At 55.3% G+C, this 13403-nt stretch overlaps 1 protein-coding gene across 2 annotated transcripts in view; it reads left to right on the top strand.

Moving 5' to 3' along the window:
* CAMK2A (calcium/calmodulin-dependent protein kinase II alpha) overlaps positions 1–13403 on the top strand; it is a 66128-nt gene that overhangs the window by 29208 nt on the left and 23517 nt on the right. For both annotated transcript variants that reach the window (XM_010850564.1, XM_010850563.1), the window contains exons 4-13: positions 1311–1365; positions 2209–2274; positions 2382–2454; positions 5482–5584; positions 7149–7232; positions 7373–7467; positions 8486–8608; positions 8978–9061; positions 10553–10595; positions 13126–13166. In XM_010850564.1, the coding sequence (XP_010848866.1) occupies positions 1311–1365; positions 2209–2274; positions 2382–2454; positions 5482–5584; positions 7149–7232; positions 7373–7467; positions 8486–8608; positions 8978–9061; positions 10553–10595; positions 13126–13166 (767 nt within the window). The remainder of the gene's footprint in view (positions 1–1310; positions 1366–2208; positions 2275–2381; positions 2455–5481; positions 5585–7148; positions 7233–7372; positions 7468–8485; positions 8609–8977; positions 9062–10552; positions 10596–13125; positions 13167–13403) is intronic.

Raw genomic sequence — 13403 nt, 5'->3', positions numbered from 1 at the left:
CAAGATTTAGATATGATTCCGAACTAGTGAATAAAGAACTGCTGCATTATTTTAACATTTTCCATTGTGTGATTACCATAACTCTTTGAGCCCACCCTCCCCACTGCCCATGGACCTGTTTAGGTTGTGGTACAGGGAAGGACATGAACTTGACCTGGGAGAACTTGCCCTTGGCTGGCAGGGTGCAGGCCCCCTAGAGTCAGCCCCAGGCCTTGGGCTCTCCCTCCTTTTTTTTTTTTTGAAAGAAGCTTAGGGGGTAATTTTGGAAGCTCTGGGCTCCTGGGAGCTTTGCCTCTGTTCTTGGTAAATGAGGTATGAAAAGATGACAGTTTCTCAGCAGGCCAGAACTCTGGGATTGCTGTCATTCCCTCGTCCACCAGCTCTGTTATCTCTTCAGACCTGGAAGCAGAGGAGTGGCATTAGCGCAGGGCCAGCACTGAGTCAACATGGATTATGTGCCTCATGGAATTCTCACAACAAGCCTGCAATTCCAGGAGTTTCATTCTCATTGTCCAAGCAAGGAAAGTGAAGTCATGTCTGACTCTTTGTGACCCCATGGACTGTTGCCTACCAGGCTCCTCTGTCCATAGAATTTTCCAGGCCAGAGTACTGGAGTGGGTTGCCATTTCCTTCTCCAGGGGATCTTTCCAACCCAGGGATGGAACCTGGGTCTCCTGCATTGCAGGCAGACGCATTACCATTTGAGCCACCAGGGAAGCCCTCCAAGCAAGGAAAGAGGCTCAGAAAGGTATAGCAACTTGGTCAAAGATGCACAGTTAGCAAGTGGCAGAGATTTGAGTCACAGGCTCTTTCCATGACCCTGGCCTGCCCAGCAGGGAAACTGAAGGTTGGAGAGGGAAGGGGACTAAACTCTGACCAAAGCTGGAGTCTTTTGTCTTAATGCTCAGGCTTCTTCGGGTGATGCCTCAGGTCAGTGAGGGCTTCCCTGATAGCTAAGACAGTAAAGGATCCACCTGCTAATGCAGGAGATGTGGGTTCAGTCCCTGGGTTGGGAAGATCCCCTGCAGTAGGAAATGGCAACCCACTCCAGTATTCTTGCCTGGAGAATCCCTTGGACAGAAGAACGTGGAAGGCTCTTCTGGGGTCCATGGGGTCGCCAAGGGTCAGATACGACTGAGTGACTACACAACAGAGGTGAGCCTTTGTTCATGCTTTGTCAAAGCACCTCGTAACTGGCTTGAGCTCAGTGACTTTCAGAGAAATTGGAATGTTGGCTATTTGAGGGGGGAGAGGGGCGTGAGTGGGAGCCTTGAGTCCTGCATAACCAGCTACCTTGGCCCCTCCTGCAGTCCGGCTCCATGACAGCATCTCTGAGGAGGGACACCATTACCTGATCTTTGACCTGTAAGTTTGGCCTCACCCTGGGGTGTCCAGTGGGGATGGGGACAGCCCTGGCAGGGGAGACTCCACTGGGTCCCTTGGTTTGAAGTGTCCCCATAGCCCCCAGATTGGGCTGAATTCTCTCTTCTGATAGAGTTTCCCAAAATGTGGTAGGCCTGCCACCCAAGCAGTGCAGGCTGGTTTTCCTGACACACCAACAAACACTTTTAACTTTCATCATCATATATTTAGTTTTGCTTCTATTTGTGGCCAGTGATGCTGGTTTTCCATTTCTAGTGGTGCTATGAAGTTTCCTTTCAGAATAAATTTAAAGTTTTTAAAGCCAGGCAATAGAATGAAAAGCAATCACGAACTGAGAGGCCTCAGTGGTTCTTGGCCTCATCTGTAAAGAACAGCACTTGAGACAGTGGGGGAGGCTGTGCATGGCTGGGGCTGGGGAGTGGGCGGAGGGCAGTGAGCTATTGGAAATCTCTGTACCTTTGGCTCAATTTTGATGGGAACCTAAAGCTACTCTTTAAAAAAGTCTATTAAAAAACAACAACAACAAAAAGCTCCAGCCCTTGGATTTCCAAGAGCCTGATGAATCATAGTGACAAGTTCTGAGTGTTCTACCCCCTGTCCTGACCTCAGCCTGGCTTTGGTGGAGGAGAAGGCTGAGGATGGAGGGGAGGTGGACTGGAAGTCAGGAAGGGAGTTATACCGGAGGGCATCCCTGTGGCCTCTGGGGCCCCTCCCTTTGGGGCTGAGGTTCTGAGGTCCCTGGGCCCCATCCTTAACTTTCTGGAGACTCTTCCAAAAGACACCTGGGGCCTTTGTGGGAGGGTGACTCTGTTCCTGTCTCCCCAGCGTCACCGGTGGGGAGCTGTTTGAAGACATCGTGGCCCGGGAGTATTACAGTGAGGCGGATGCCAGGTGAGTGAGAGGTGCAGCCAGGCAGCGCCTGGGGGCAGGGCACTCCCTCCTGGGGCCTCCCAGGGGAGGCCCGCCCTCACTCCCCGCCCCTCCCTCTCTCTCCCCAGTCACTGCATCCAGCAGATCCTGGAGGCCGTGCTGCACTGCCACCAGATGGGGGTGGTGCATCGGGACCTGAAGGTCAGTGACCCTCCCCACCCCCACCCCAAGAGGCTGGCTCACCAGGAGCCTGCTCATTTGGCGCCCAGCACCTCCCTCAACCTGCGGAGCCAGTGTTATTATCATAGCCCCGTCAGCTTTCCTGAGTTGGGCTGTGTGGGAAAATTTTTCCCCACTCTTCAGATGAGGAAACTGAGCTCAGGGAAGCAGGGCATCTGCACTCGGGACCCAGGTCTCCCGACTCCCAGTCCCAGGCTAGGTGAGAGGCGGCTAGACTGCCAAGGCTGGCTCTGGGCGGGGGGGCGGGGTGGGGGAGGTCCAGATTCCAGCGAGGCCACTTTCTAGTTGCATGGCCTCAGCTTCATTATAGTGGGGGTTGCCATAGCAACCTCAGTACAGGGTCAGTGAGGATGTCAAAGGAGACAGCACAGTGCCCGGAATGTCGAGGAGTTGTTAGTCTTGCTTCCCGTCTCTGGAAGGGAGTGACGGTAGGAAAGCAGGCTTTGAGGCCTTCCGAGTCCTGCCTCTTCCCACTTGAGGAGATGAGCAGGACTAAGCAGATGCAGGTGTAGGCTTGGCACTGGCTGCACAGCCTGGCCCAGTCAGCACAACTTCATGGTGCTCCTCTGCTGGGCCTCACAGCATCAGTGACTGGTAGTTGCCTAACATCATCTCCATTTTGCAGAGCAGGAAACAAAGGCCCAAAGAGTCCAAGGGGTTTTCCCGAGAACATGCAGTTCACTTGTGCCTGAGCTAGGGCTGGAGCCCTGGCCTCCCGACCCCAGGTCCCCTGCCCTCAGTGGGCTGGGGCTAAAAAGCCACTGACCGCACCGCCTGCTTCTGTAGCAGCCCCTTCTAGGTGACCCTGCTGGGTGTCCGTCAACCGTCTGCTTTTTGACTTCCGGGGACTATGAGCTCACTTTTTATGGGGTAGCCCCTTGAACTGTTAGGAAATGTTCCTCCAGTCTTTCCCCATGCTGGGGGCTTCACCTGTGAACCCCAGTTCTACCCTTTGGGGCCACACAGAGGTCAAGCCCCCAGCACAGAGAAGCCCTGGAGGCTCGTGGGTAGCTTTGCAGTAGCTCCTGAGGCTTCTGCAGGCTGTTCTCTATTCCCCCCGATGGAATTCCCAAGCCTTCCTCGTCCTGGCCCCTCCCTGGCCCTCCTCCTGTCTGCCCAGACCCCTCTCTGGCGGGCAGTGCTCTGACCAGAACCCCTGCTCACCCTTGACAATCACGAGCCATCTGTGGCTCCCCACCCGAGCCCAGGTGGGCTCCCCGCATCTCAGTCTAGACCCGAAGGCAAGTGTGCATGCAGAGAGGGTCTCTGGCCAGATTGCAAGGCAGCTCTCCCCAGGGGCCTGTTCCCATTATAACCACAGCCCCTGCCCGAGAGGAGGAACAGGGAAAGAGGCAGCACAAATTTAGGCCACTCTGGGTAGATTAATTAGTGGCGCATTCATCAAATCAGGGCAGAACAGCTACCAAGACCCAGGACATGCTGGGAACACAGTCCCCAGAGGACCAAAGAGGCCTTAACCAGGGGCAGATGGAGCTATACTTGTTTGCGTCCTGCCTAGCTTTGGGCAGTGAAAGGTCGGATGTGGAACCCCTCCTAAGTTCTAGTGGGAAAGCGGGTCAGAGGAAACCAGCTGTCTGCAGAGACTAGGAGCCCACACCCCCCATCTACAAACAAAAAGTATGAGTACTGATGCCTATCCAACACTTGTAGGACACTGGGAAGTGCTTTACAGGGATTTATTGCAATTAATCCATATGCCACCCCATGAAGTAGGCATTATTCCCACTTTTGGAGAAGAAACTGAGGCCAGAGAAGTGATATTAATTTACCCAAGTTCCATAGCATAGAATGGCAGCACTGGGATCAGAAGCTAGGGCTTTCTAACTAGAAAGTCCCCACGCTAACTACCTCTCTGTCCTGAGGAGAAGGATTTTCTGTCCTCAGACTCAGCAGAAGATGGCAGCCTTCATGCCTCCATAGGACAGGTGGCATGTAGGAGGCCCTGCAGCAATCACTTTGGAGGGGCTCAGAGCACATCTCTAGCCAGACTGTGCCTCGATCTGGTTCTATCAACACCAGCTGTGTGACCTCGGTCAAGTGACTTAACCTCTCTGAACCCCAGTTTCCTTATTTTCATACATACTTCAGTGCCTGCTATGTGCTGCCCACTGTTTTGGGTGCTAATGATACATTGGTGGACAGAACTCATATTGCACAGAGGTGACAGATGCAGCCTACCAGGCTCCTCCATCTGTGGGATTTTCCAGACAGGAGTACTGGAGTGGGGTGCCATTGCCTTCTCTGAGATACATCGGTGGACAGAAACTCATATTGCACAGAGGTGACAGATAATGAATAAGCACATAGACAGATGGGAAAACACTTAGAAATTGTGATGAGATCTATTAAGGTAACAACAAGCTGCTAAGACAGAAGATACCTGGGAACTCCTCCTTTAGATAGAGTAGTCATGGAGGGCTTCTTGAAGGAGGTGACATGGTGAAAGCTGGATGATGAGAAGGAGCCACACCTGTGAAGCTCAGAGGGCGAGCAAATCACGCAAGGGGAGCAGGAAGTACAAAGGCCCTGAGGTGGAACAAGAATGACTGTCTCTGAGGATGTAAGGAGGCCACTGGAGGAGAGTGCTTACCCTAAAGGATTGTTGGGATGACAAATCGAATGATGTATGCAAAACCTTTAGCCCAGTGACTGGCGTATAGTAGAAGCACTGCCCCACTCCACCTCAGCCCCAGAACCAAACCCTGCTGGAAGCTGAAGGAGGGGTTGGCAGGCTGAAAAAGGGTCTTCTGTTTGCAGCAGATGGAGGGCTGCAGTGGGGTAGTCCCATCTCTGGGAAGTGCAGGGGTCCTGTGGTTGGGGCTGGAGGGAGGCAGGGACAGGGAGCCTCTGGATCGCTCAGCTGCTCCTCCTGAAAACCCAGATCTCTAGAGGTGAGATTCTGAATATGCTCACTGTCCCCTGACTTCTTCCTCTCCCACGTTTCCTCTTCTCTCTGGTCCTGGGAAGCCGGAGAACCTGTTGCTGGCCTCCAAGCTCAAGGGCGCTGCGGTGAAGCTGGCGGACTTTGGCCTGGCCATAGAGGTAGAGGGCGAGCAGCAGGCATGGTTTGGTGAGTGGGGGCAGGGGGTGGCAGGGGTGTTGGCAGCCAGCCTTGAGTTGACACATTGGCCTCTAGGAACCCTCTGCCTGAGCGGGGGCCGGTTGGAGATGGATGTTGCCCCAGCCAGGGCTCAGGGAGCAGAGGGCTCCTTACCCAGACTCTTTGCATCAGTGGTTGTCGCCCATCCTAGCTCCCTGGGGTCCAGGCCTGGGACTTGGTTGTCATTAAAACAGTACCTGACTTCTTCACATGTGCATCCAATACTGTCGGCTGGGGGCTTCCGTGAGTTCCCCAGCAGCCTGGGTGCTAGATTATCATCTTGATTTTAAAGATGAGGAATGGGGGCTAAGAAACTAAGAATAGGTCAAAGGAAATTAAAAGGGGTGGAGTCATGCTCTTGAGATTTTGGCGTAATTGAGTCCTTTCGGCTATCTGGGAATACTTTTTAGTGAGCAATGTTGATCAGTGGTTAGGAGCTTGAGCTCTGGGTTCATATCCTGACTGTGCTATTTACAAGGCATATGACTTTGAGTGAGTCATTTCTCTGAGACTTCATTTTCTTGTCTGTAAAATGGGGATAATAAAAGTATGTTCCTTGGGACTGTGTGAAGATTAAATGAGATCAGGCATGGAAAGTTCTCAGTCTTGCTTAGCATGCTGCTGCTGCTGCTAAGTCACTTCAGTCGTGTCCGACTCTGTTCGACCCCATAGACGGCAGCCCGCCAGGGTCCCCCATTCCTGGGATTCTCCAGGCAAGAACACTGGAGTGGGTTGCCATTTCCTTCTCCAATGCATGAAAGCGAAAAGTGAAAGTGAAGTCGCTCAGTCGTGTCCGACTCTTAGTGACCTCATGGACTGCAGCCTACCAGGCTCCTCCATCCATGGGATTGTCCAGACAAGAGTACTGGAGTGGGGTGCCATTGCTTTCTCCCATACATACTCCTTAATAGGAACTATTCTCACAATAACTTACCAAAATATTTTGGGTGTCCATTTTTTTAAGTAGTTCTCCCAACAGTGCTGGGAGGTGTTTAGGATACAAATCCCTAATCCCTTGTTTCACAGATGAGGAAACTGAGGCCCCAAAGGAAAAGGGACCTACCTAAAGGACTTAGGACAAAGCCAGTGTTAGGGATAGGCCTCCTGCCACCCCAGGACCAGATCCTGGATGGAGCGGGGAGTGGGTGAGGGTTCAGCTCAATCTGGTGCTGACAGGCCAGGACCTTTCATCTCAAGGACCACCAGCACTTGATTGGTGGAGGCTTCTGGAAGGGTTCTGCCAGAAATCTGTGACTCTGAGGCAGGGCCCTGTGGGAAGGACCCTGGGATGGATCAGTGCCATGAGGCTCTCAAGGCAGGTGGTGACCGCGTACTCTGCCCTTGTCCACCCTGGTCTAGAGGTGTTGCTGTCTTACCAGGTCAGGGCTTCCAGCCCTTGGCTGGCTCTGGGGGCAGGGGGTGTTTTCCCCGTCTCCAGGGCAGCCTTATCCCTCTTCCAGCAGGATCTTGCTCCCAGTTACTTACGTGCCAACCTCTGTGTATGTGTCTGCCTGTCTGTGTGTCTGGGGAGCAGGGTTCGCAGGGACACCTGGATACCTCTCCCCAGAAGTGCTGCGGAAGGACCCGTATGGGAAGCCCGTGGACCTGTGGGCCTGCGGTGAGTCCATCTGAAGGCCCCTCCGTTCCCCTGGCTGCCTGCCCTCTGGTGCACTCTCTCTCCTTTCCCATCGCTCTCCTCCACGTGCCCTCTGTCCCTCCTATTCCTGGGGCTCAAGCTTCTCCTGGTCCTCTCCCCAGGGGTCATCCTGTACATCCTGCTGGTGGGGTACCCCCCGTTCTGGGATGAGGACCAGCATCGCCTGTACCAGCAGATCAAAGCTGGCGCCTATGATGTGAGTGGTGCTCCTGTCTCCAGCCTCCTTGCCAGCCCCTGGGTCCCATCCAGTGGGAGTCATGGCCCAGTGAGGCCAGAGACCCAAGGACGCCTCCCTCATGCCCTCCTGCCACTCTCTAGCTATGGGGTAGGGGTGACCAGCAGGTGGAGCCTGAGGGCTGACTGGGGCCAGACGATGAACTGGCCATGCTAGTGACTGGAGCATCTAAGTGATGGGGATTTAGTTCATGGGGCCCCAGGAGGCAGAATCAGCACAAAAGTAGAGTGGGATATAGAGGGGGCAGGCCCCAGAAGCCAGATTATCTCTCCATAGTTGTACGCACACAATTATATATTGTATGTATATAGATAGACAGTAATAATAGCTAACACACATAGCAGTCTTCTAAATGCTTTCTATTATTATAATCTTCATACCAGTCATGACATAGGTACTGTTATTACTGCTTTTTTACAGATAGGGAAGCTGAGGCACAGAGAAGTTAAATAACTGGCCAGAACACACAGCTAAGAAATGGTAGAGCTGGCTTTAGTGAAGCCAGGCAGTCTGGCTTTAGTGTCCATGCTTCTGCCTACCAAGTATACTGCTTTTCTGCACAGCTGATACCTATTGAGCCATGTGCCGTGCATTTTATATCATATTTAATCCTTACAACATCTCTAGGGATAGCTTGAGGGGTCACATGTCCAAGGTGACTTGTCCAAGGTCACACAGCCCAGGAGGCAGAGCTGGGACTTGAACCCAACCTTCCGATTCTGAAGTCTGGGCTGTCACCACTGGCCTGCTGCTCTCCAGATAAGGCACGGCCTCAGAAGAGCAGAGGGAGGCCTCCTTTCCCCTTGCCATTGCCCGGATTTGTCCTGGGGCCAGGGGACCTTGCCCCAACTCCTGGTTGTGGATGCCCGAATGGACGGGCAGTAGGACCCCTGCCTGCTCCCCTGCCAGTCAGGGGCTGGGGGATCGCAGGGGTGGCCTGGGGTAGGCTGGGCAAACTTGGCCCCTCTGCCCCTTCCAGTTCCCGTCACCAGAATGGGACACCGTTACCCCAGAAGCCAAGGATCTGATCAATAAGATGCTGACCATCAACCCATCCAAACGCATCACGGCCGCTGAGGCCCTCAAGCACCCCTGGATCTCGGTGAGCCTTCCTCAGCAAAGCCTCTCCTGAGGATCCCTCCACACCTCAGGATCAAGACCCTCACAGTGTCCTGGACCTGCCTGCTGCCCCTCAGGCCCATGCTGGGCCTGAGGGGGCTTAGTTCAAGAGACTGACCTTGCTGTGGTTCTCAGGTGGAGAGTGGCAGTGGGAGGCATTCTGAGTTGGCACCATGACTGGTGGGGGGAGCTACTGGCTTCAAATGTCTCATACCAGGATGTTTATACCATCCCTTAGAACAGAGAACTGTTCTTCACAAGATACCCACCCCATCCACAGGATATTCTTGGAGTGGGGGGACCTCGGGTGGGCCTGCCTCCCACTCACAGACCTCTCCCCTCCTTTCTCCAGCACCGGTCCACCGTGGCCTCCTGCATGCACAGACAGGAGACCGTGGACTGCCTGAAGAAGTTCAACGCCAGGAGAAAACTGAAGGTAACAGCAGGTCCTCATCCTCCATGCCCCACAGACAAGGGAATAGGTTGGCCTGGGTCTGCACAGAGGCCAAGAGACCCGCTCACTAGTTCTCTCCTTCACTGAGTCAACGAGTGTTATTGACCACCGGCTGTCTGGGCTGGGCAGTGAGCGCTGGCAAGGACAGTCAAGTGACCAGGACAGTACGGGGCAGTGGTGAGTGCTGCCCTGAAGCTGGGGGGGTCCACAGAGGGGCCAGAGAGGGGAACAGATCTGCATGGACTAGGGAAGGATCCCAGAAGCCTTTCTGGGCAAGTGGCGTTTGATCTGAGATCCCGAAGGATAAGCAGGTATTAACAGTGTAAAGTCTGATGGGGCAGGTGTTCTAGACACAGAGAATAGCCTGTGCAGAAGTCTGGAAGCATGAGCTTGACCCCTTAGGGGGACAGCAAGTGTTTCAGTGGGGCAGGGAGAGGTTTCCAGGAATGATACGCGACCATGGTAGGGGTGAGAGACCCCAGCTGCCAACCACTGGAAAGGAACGGCCAAGGGACTTGGCAGGGGCTGTGCCCTGAGGAAGTCACAGTGCGCCCTAGGTGAGCCCTGAGCTGCTGGCCTCTCAGCAGGTCTGTGTGTTCTCAGGGCTGTGACAGGTCCTGTCCTAGACCTTGCCGGGGGTCCTGTGAGCAGGTAGGAAGGATGACCGAGGGGCCCCCAGCTGGTTGGAACAGAGAAGCCATCAGCTGCTGAGTGACAGATGCTGAGGCCCTGGCTCCTTCAGAACTTCCTCACCAGCTTCCCCCAGGCCTGGTGTGGTGGCTCAGGACAGGGACATGGGCCAAGGGGGTGGTGGTGAGCATGATGCCAGGGGAACTGAGTCTCACCCCCAACCCCCAGTGGGAGCTGTCATAGATGTAGTCTCAAAATGTCAGAATCAGGGAGTCTTAAAATCATGGACCGCTGGACTCAGAGAATCTGAACTGGCCATTGGTCTCCAGTCCCCTTATTGATAGAGGAGGGTTTTTCCCCATTAATCCTCCAAGGTTCTGAGCCCAGGAACTACAGAAAGGGGGATGAGCCAGTACTAGAGTGAGGAGCTTTGTGTCCAGGCAGAAGATGCAGACAGAGAGAGCTGAGGGGTGCAGAGTCTGGTGTCCTTGCCCCAGCAGGAAACTTCCTTGGCCTTTAGGAACCCCCACTGACAGGTGTCCCCGAGCACATCCACCAGCTCTGGCCAGGCCGGTGGGATCTATTAATATCTGCTCCTTGGATGGCCCTATCTCCTGAGCAGTGCCAGCTAAGGCCTAGATCACCTCTGCCTCACCCTTCTCCCGGGAGGCGGGGATAGTCTCTGGGCTGTGGGGTGGGAGAAATGGAGGGCAAGGAGCTTCAGAAGGTTTTTGTGTCTGAATGGAGCCCCTTCCTCTCCTTCCCCACCCCTCCCACCTCTGTCTCCTCTCCCCTCACCTATGGCCTCCTCTCCCCGAAACCGCCTTCTCTTTTCTGTTGCAGGGAGCCATCCTCACCACTATGCTGGCCACCAGGAACTTCTCTGGTAGGTGGTAGGACCTCGGATTCATCTTCACATACATCCTGCAGGAGGTGGGGGCATTGTCCAATGGGGTATCTGAGTGCACTCAGACCAGAAGGCCTGTGGAGATGGGGCTGTAGAGGATTCAGTGATTAGGGCTTAGCTCACCTGATACCACCTGCAGAAGTGGTAAAGGTCAAAGGTTATCAAGCCAAGGGCCCCCAAGGAAGGGTCAGACGTTAACCCTCACCTCCCCTACCTCACAGCGGTGCTGGGTTCTCAGGCCGGGCCAGCTGTGGGGAGGCTCCCCATATGTCAGGGTCCAGATGTGGGAGGGACTGAGCCCGGCCCAGGGAGAGCGGCATTCCTGTTCCCCACAGTCACCAAGCAGTTCCCAAGCAGTACCGAGAGTGAAAGCGTGGGCTTTCACTCATGTGGCCTCTGTGACAAGGCGATTGCCACCCCCGTTTTCTGAATGAGGAAGCAGAGGCTCAGGGAGGTCAACTCTGACACACCCCAGGTCATGCTGCTAAAGGGAACTTTCAGGGCAGGTGTCACCAGTTCAGAGCACGTGCCCTTACTAGGCTGAGTCACCAAGGAGTCCAGGGTAGGAGCCTTTGGCCTTGGTCAAAGCCAGGCTGGTTAAGGCAGGGAAGGCCCAGTGACCTGCGGCATGTGGCCCTGAAGAGAGAAGGGGAAGGGATTAGCATCAGGGCTTAGCAAGAAGCTCCCCTTGGCATGCTGGAGAGTGCCGTGGCCAGTGCCCGCCAGAGGCGTCTCCCTGAGGAGCCCAGGATGGCTGACGGGGCAGCTGAGCAGATATAGCAAAGCTCACCGGAGGGGCCCTCTGGCTGGGGCTGGTGCCGGGACCGGCCGGGGAGGGCTGCTGTGGACAGGTGGCCAGCCCCACCATGAGGGCTCGGATCTGGGGAGCTGCAGGCCTGGCTTCTCTGAGAGGGCCCACCTGCCCATTTAACCAGCTGGCAGAATAAGACCCAGGCCCGGGAAGGCCCTGGAACTTCAGATTTGGGCTTTCCCCACCACACAGAGCTGCCTTCCCACGCGCTTCCCAGACAGGGATCCTGCAGTTCCTTAAACTGAAAGATGAGCCACCCAGGCAGTCAGAGTCTTTTTTTAACAACTGAAGGGCCCCTCAGGCACTCTAGTCCAGAGCTCACAAAATGGAGTACATAAGTTATTCCCTCTCTCTCCATGTGCTTGGGGGGCCAGTGGTGTTTTAAAACTTTTTTTTGGTGGGGGGGCGGTGAGCAAGAGTTTCCAGCATTTTCATTTCATAGAAAATCTCCTGAAAATTAGAATATGTGGCCTCTGGAGACCCACAGTCCTGTCATAGTGGGCTGGAGTGAGAGGGGGCCCCCTTGGAGGCTTGAGGGGCAAGTCCTCCCCTTGCTTGCTGTGTATCCTGGTCCAGCCCACAGAGTACATGGAGGATGGAACAGCTATTCCTCTCGGCTTTGGGATCCAGAGGTACCCCGCCCCCCACTTGCTTTGCAAGGTGGAAACTTGGCAAGAGGGGAAAAATGCACGAGAGCCTGAGAGGGGTCATCGGTGGGAATGTGAGGATGACTGGCGGGCTGCACCAGCTGTGAGTTCCATCCTTCCAAACCTCTGGGGCATCATGTTCAGCACCGCCTCTCCTCCCCAGCTTGCTCTCATCCGGTGAAGGATTTAGCATGGCTACTGTTCACTGAGCATCTATTGCACACGTGCCAAGTGCTATGTCTCATTTAACTTAAAGCCATTTATCTGAGATCTGAAGCTGCCAGAAGTCAGGCTGCGCAGGGCTGGGTGTTCATGCCTTGTCCTGACTGGTGCCCTCTCCAAGGGCTCTGGCCAGAAGGTGAGAAGGAAGGAAATGGGAAATGCCAGGTGAGGCCTTCTTGGAAGTTGTTGCTCTGCTTTTCCTGACCACCAGGGAGATGGCCAGCCCCAGCCCAGAGCTCTAGAGTTTGAGGATGGGGAGGACTCTTCAGGGAATGGGTGCTCTGGCTGGGGTGGGCACCAGAGGAGCAGGGACTCGGGCGGGGGGGCACCTGCTTCTTATCACCAGCAAAATTCAGCTCGCAGCTGTCCAGAGTGAGTAGGCAGGGCTGACACATGACCTCCGTAGCAGCATGGGGCTAAAATTAGAGCCGGCCGGGGCGGGAGGGAGCGTCCAGCCCTGGGCTGGGGAGCCGGGCCTCCGGGTTGGCCACCACCAGCACGAGTGGTGACCGGGATCTGGAGGGAATCCCCAGACTGAAAGCGCTCCCACGGTCTGGGGCACAGTGGGCACCTCCTCAACCCATGGAGCCAGAGGGTCACGCCTGACACTGCTGAGAACCGGGGGGAGCCCAGGCCCACCCCAGACTGCGGTGGGCCACCGGCAGTCCCTGGGCCACCCCGCAAGGAAGAAGAGCAAGAGGAGGAGGTCTCCTCACATAGCTGCTGCGGCTCCGTGTCCTCCGCGGCCCGTGGATGTTGCTCTTCCTCGCGCTGTGGGCCCTGGTGCCCTGCCTGGTGTTGATAACCCTCTACTTTTTCTCCTCTGCAGGCGGGAAGAGTGGAGGAAACAAGAAGAACGATGGTGTGAAGGTAAGCCCCAGCCAGCTCAGCAGGGCCTGCCTCTGGCTTGCAGGGCCCGGCTTGCAGGGCTGGGGTGAGAGCCAGGCTTGCCAACGGGGTTCTGGGCAGATGCGCTCACCCATGCAGCCTGGGGTCCCCAGACCCAGAGACCTGGGCTTCGGTGCCCACCCTTCCATCAGCATGGATGGGGGCAGGTGGGGGAAGGGAGGGTTGAAAGAGGGTGGGAGAGGCAGGGGGCGTGTGGGT

This window comes from Bison bison, unplaced genomic scaffold (assembly GCF_000754665.1).
Source record: "Bison bison bison isolate TAMUID 2011002044 unplaced genomic scaffold, Bison_UMD1.0 scf7180017864291, whole genome shotgun sequence".
NCBI lineage: Eukaryota > Metazoa > Chordata > Mammalia > Artiodactyla > Bovidae > Bison > Bison bison.
The sequence above is the reverse complement of the archived record's forward strand: the minus strand, read 5'-3'. Positions and strand labels throughout refer to the sequence as shown.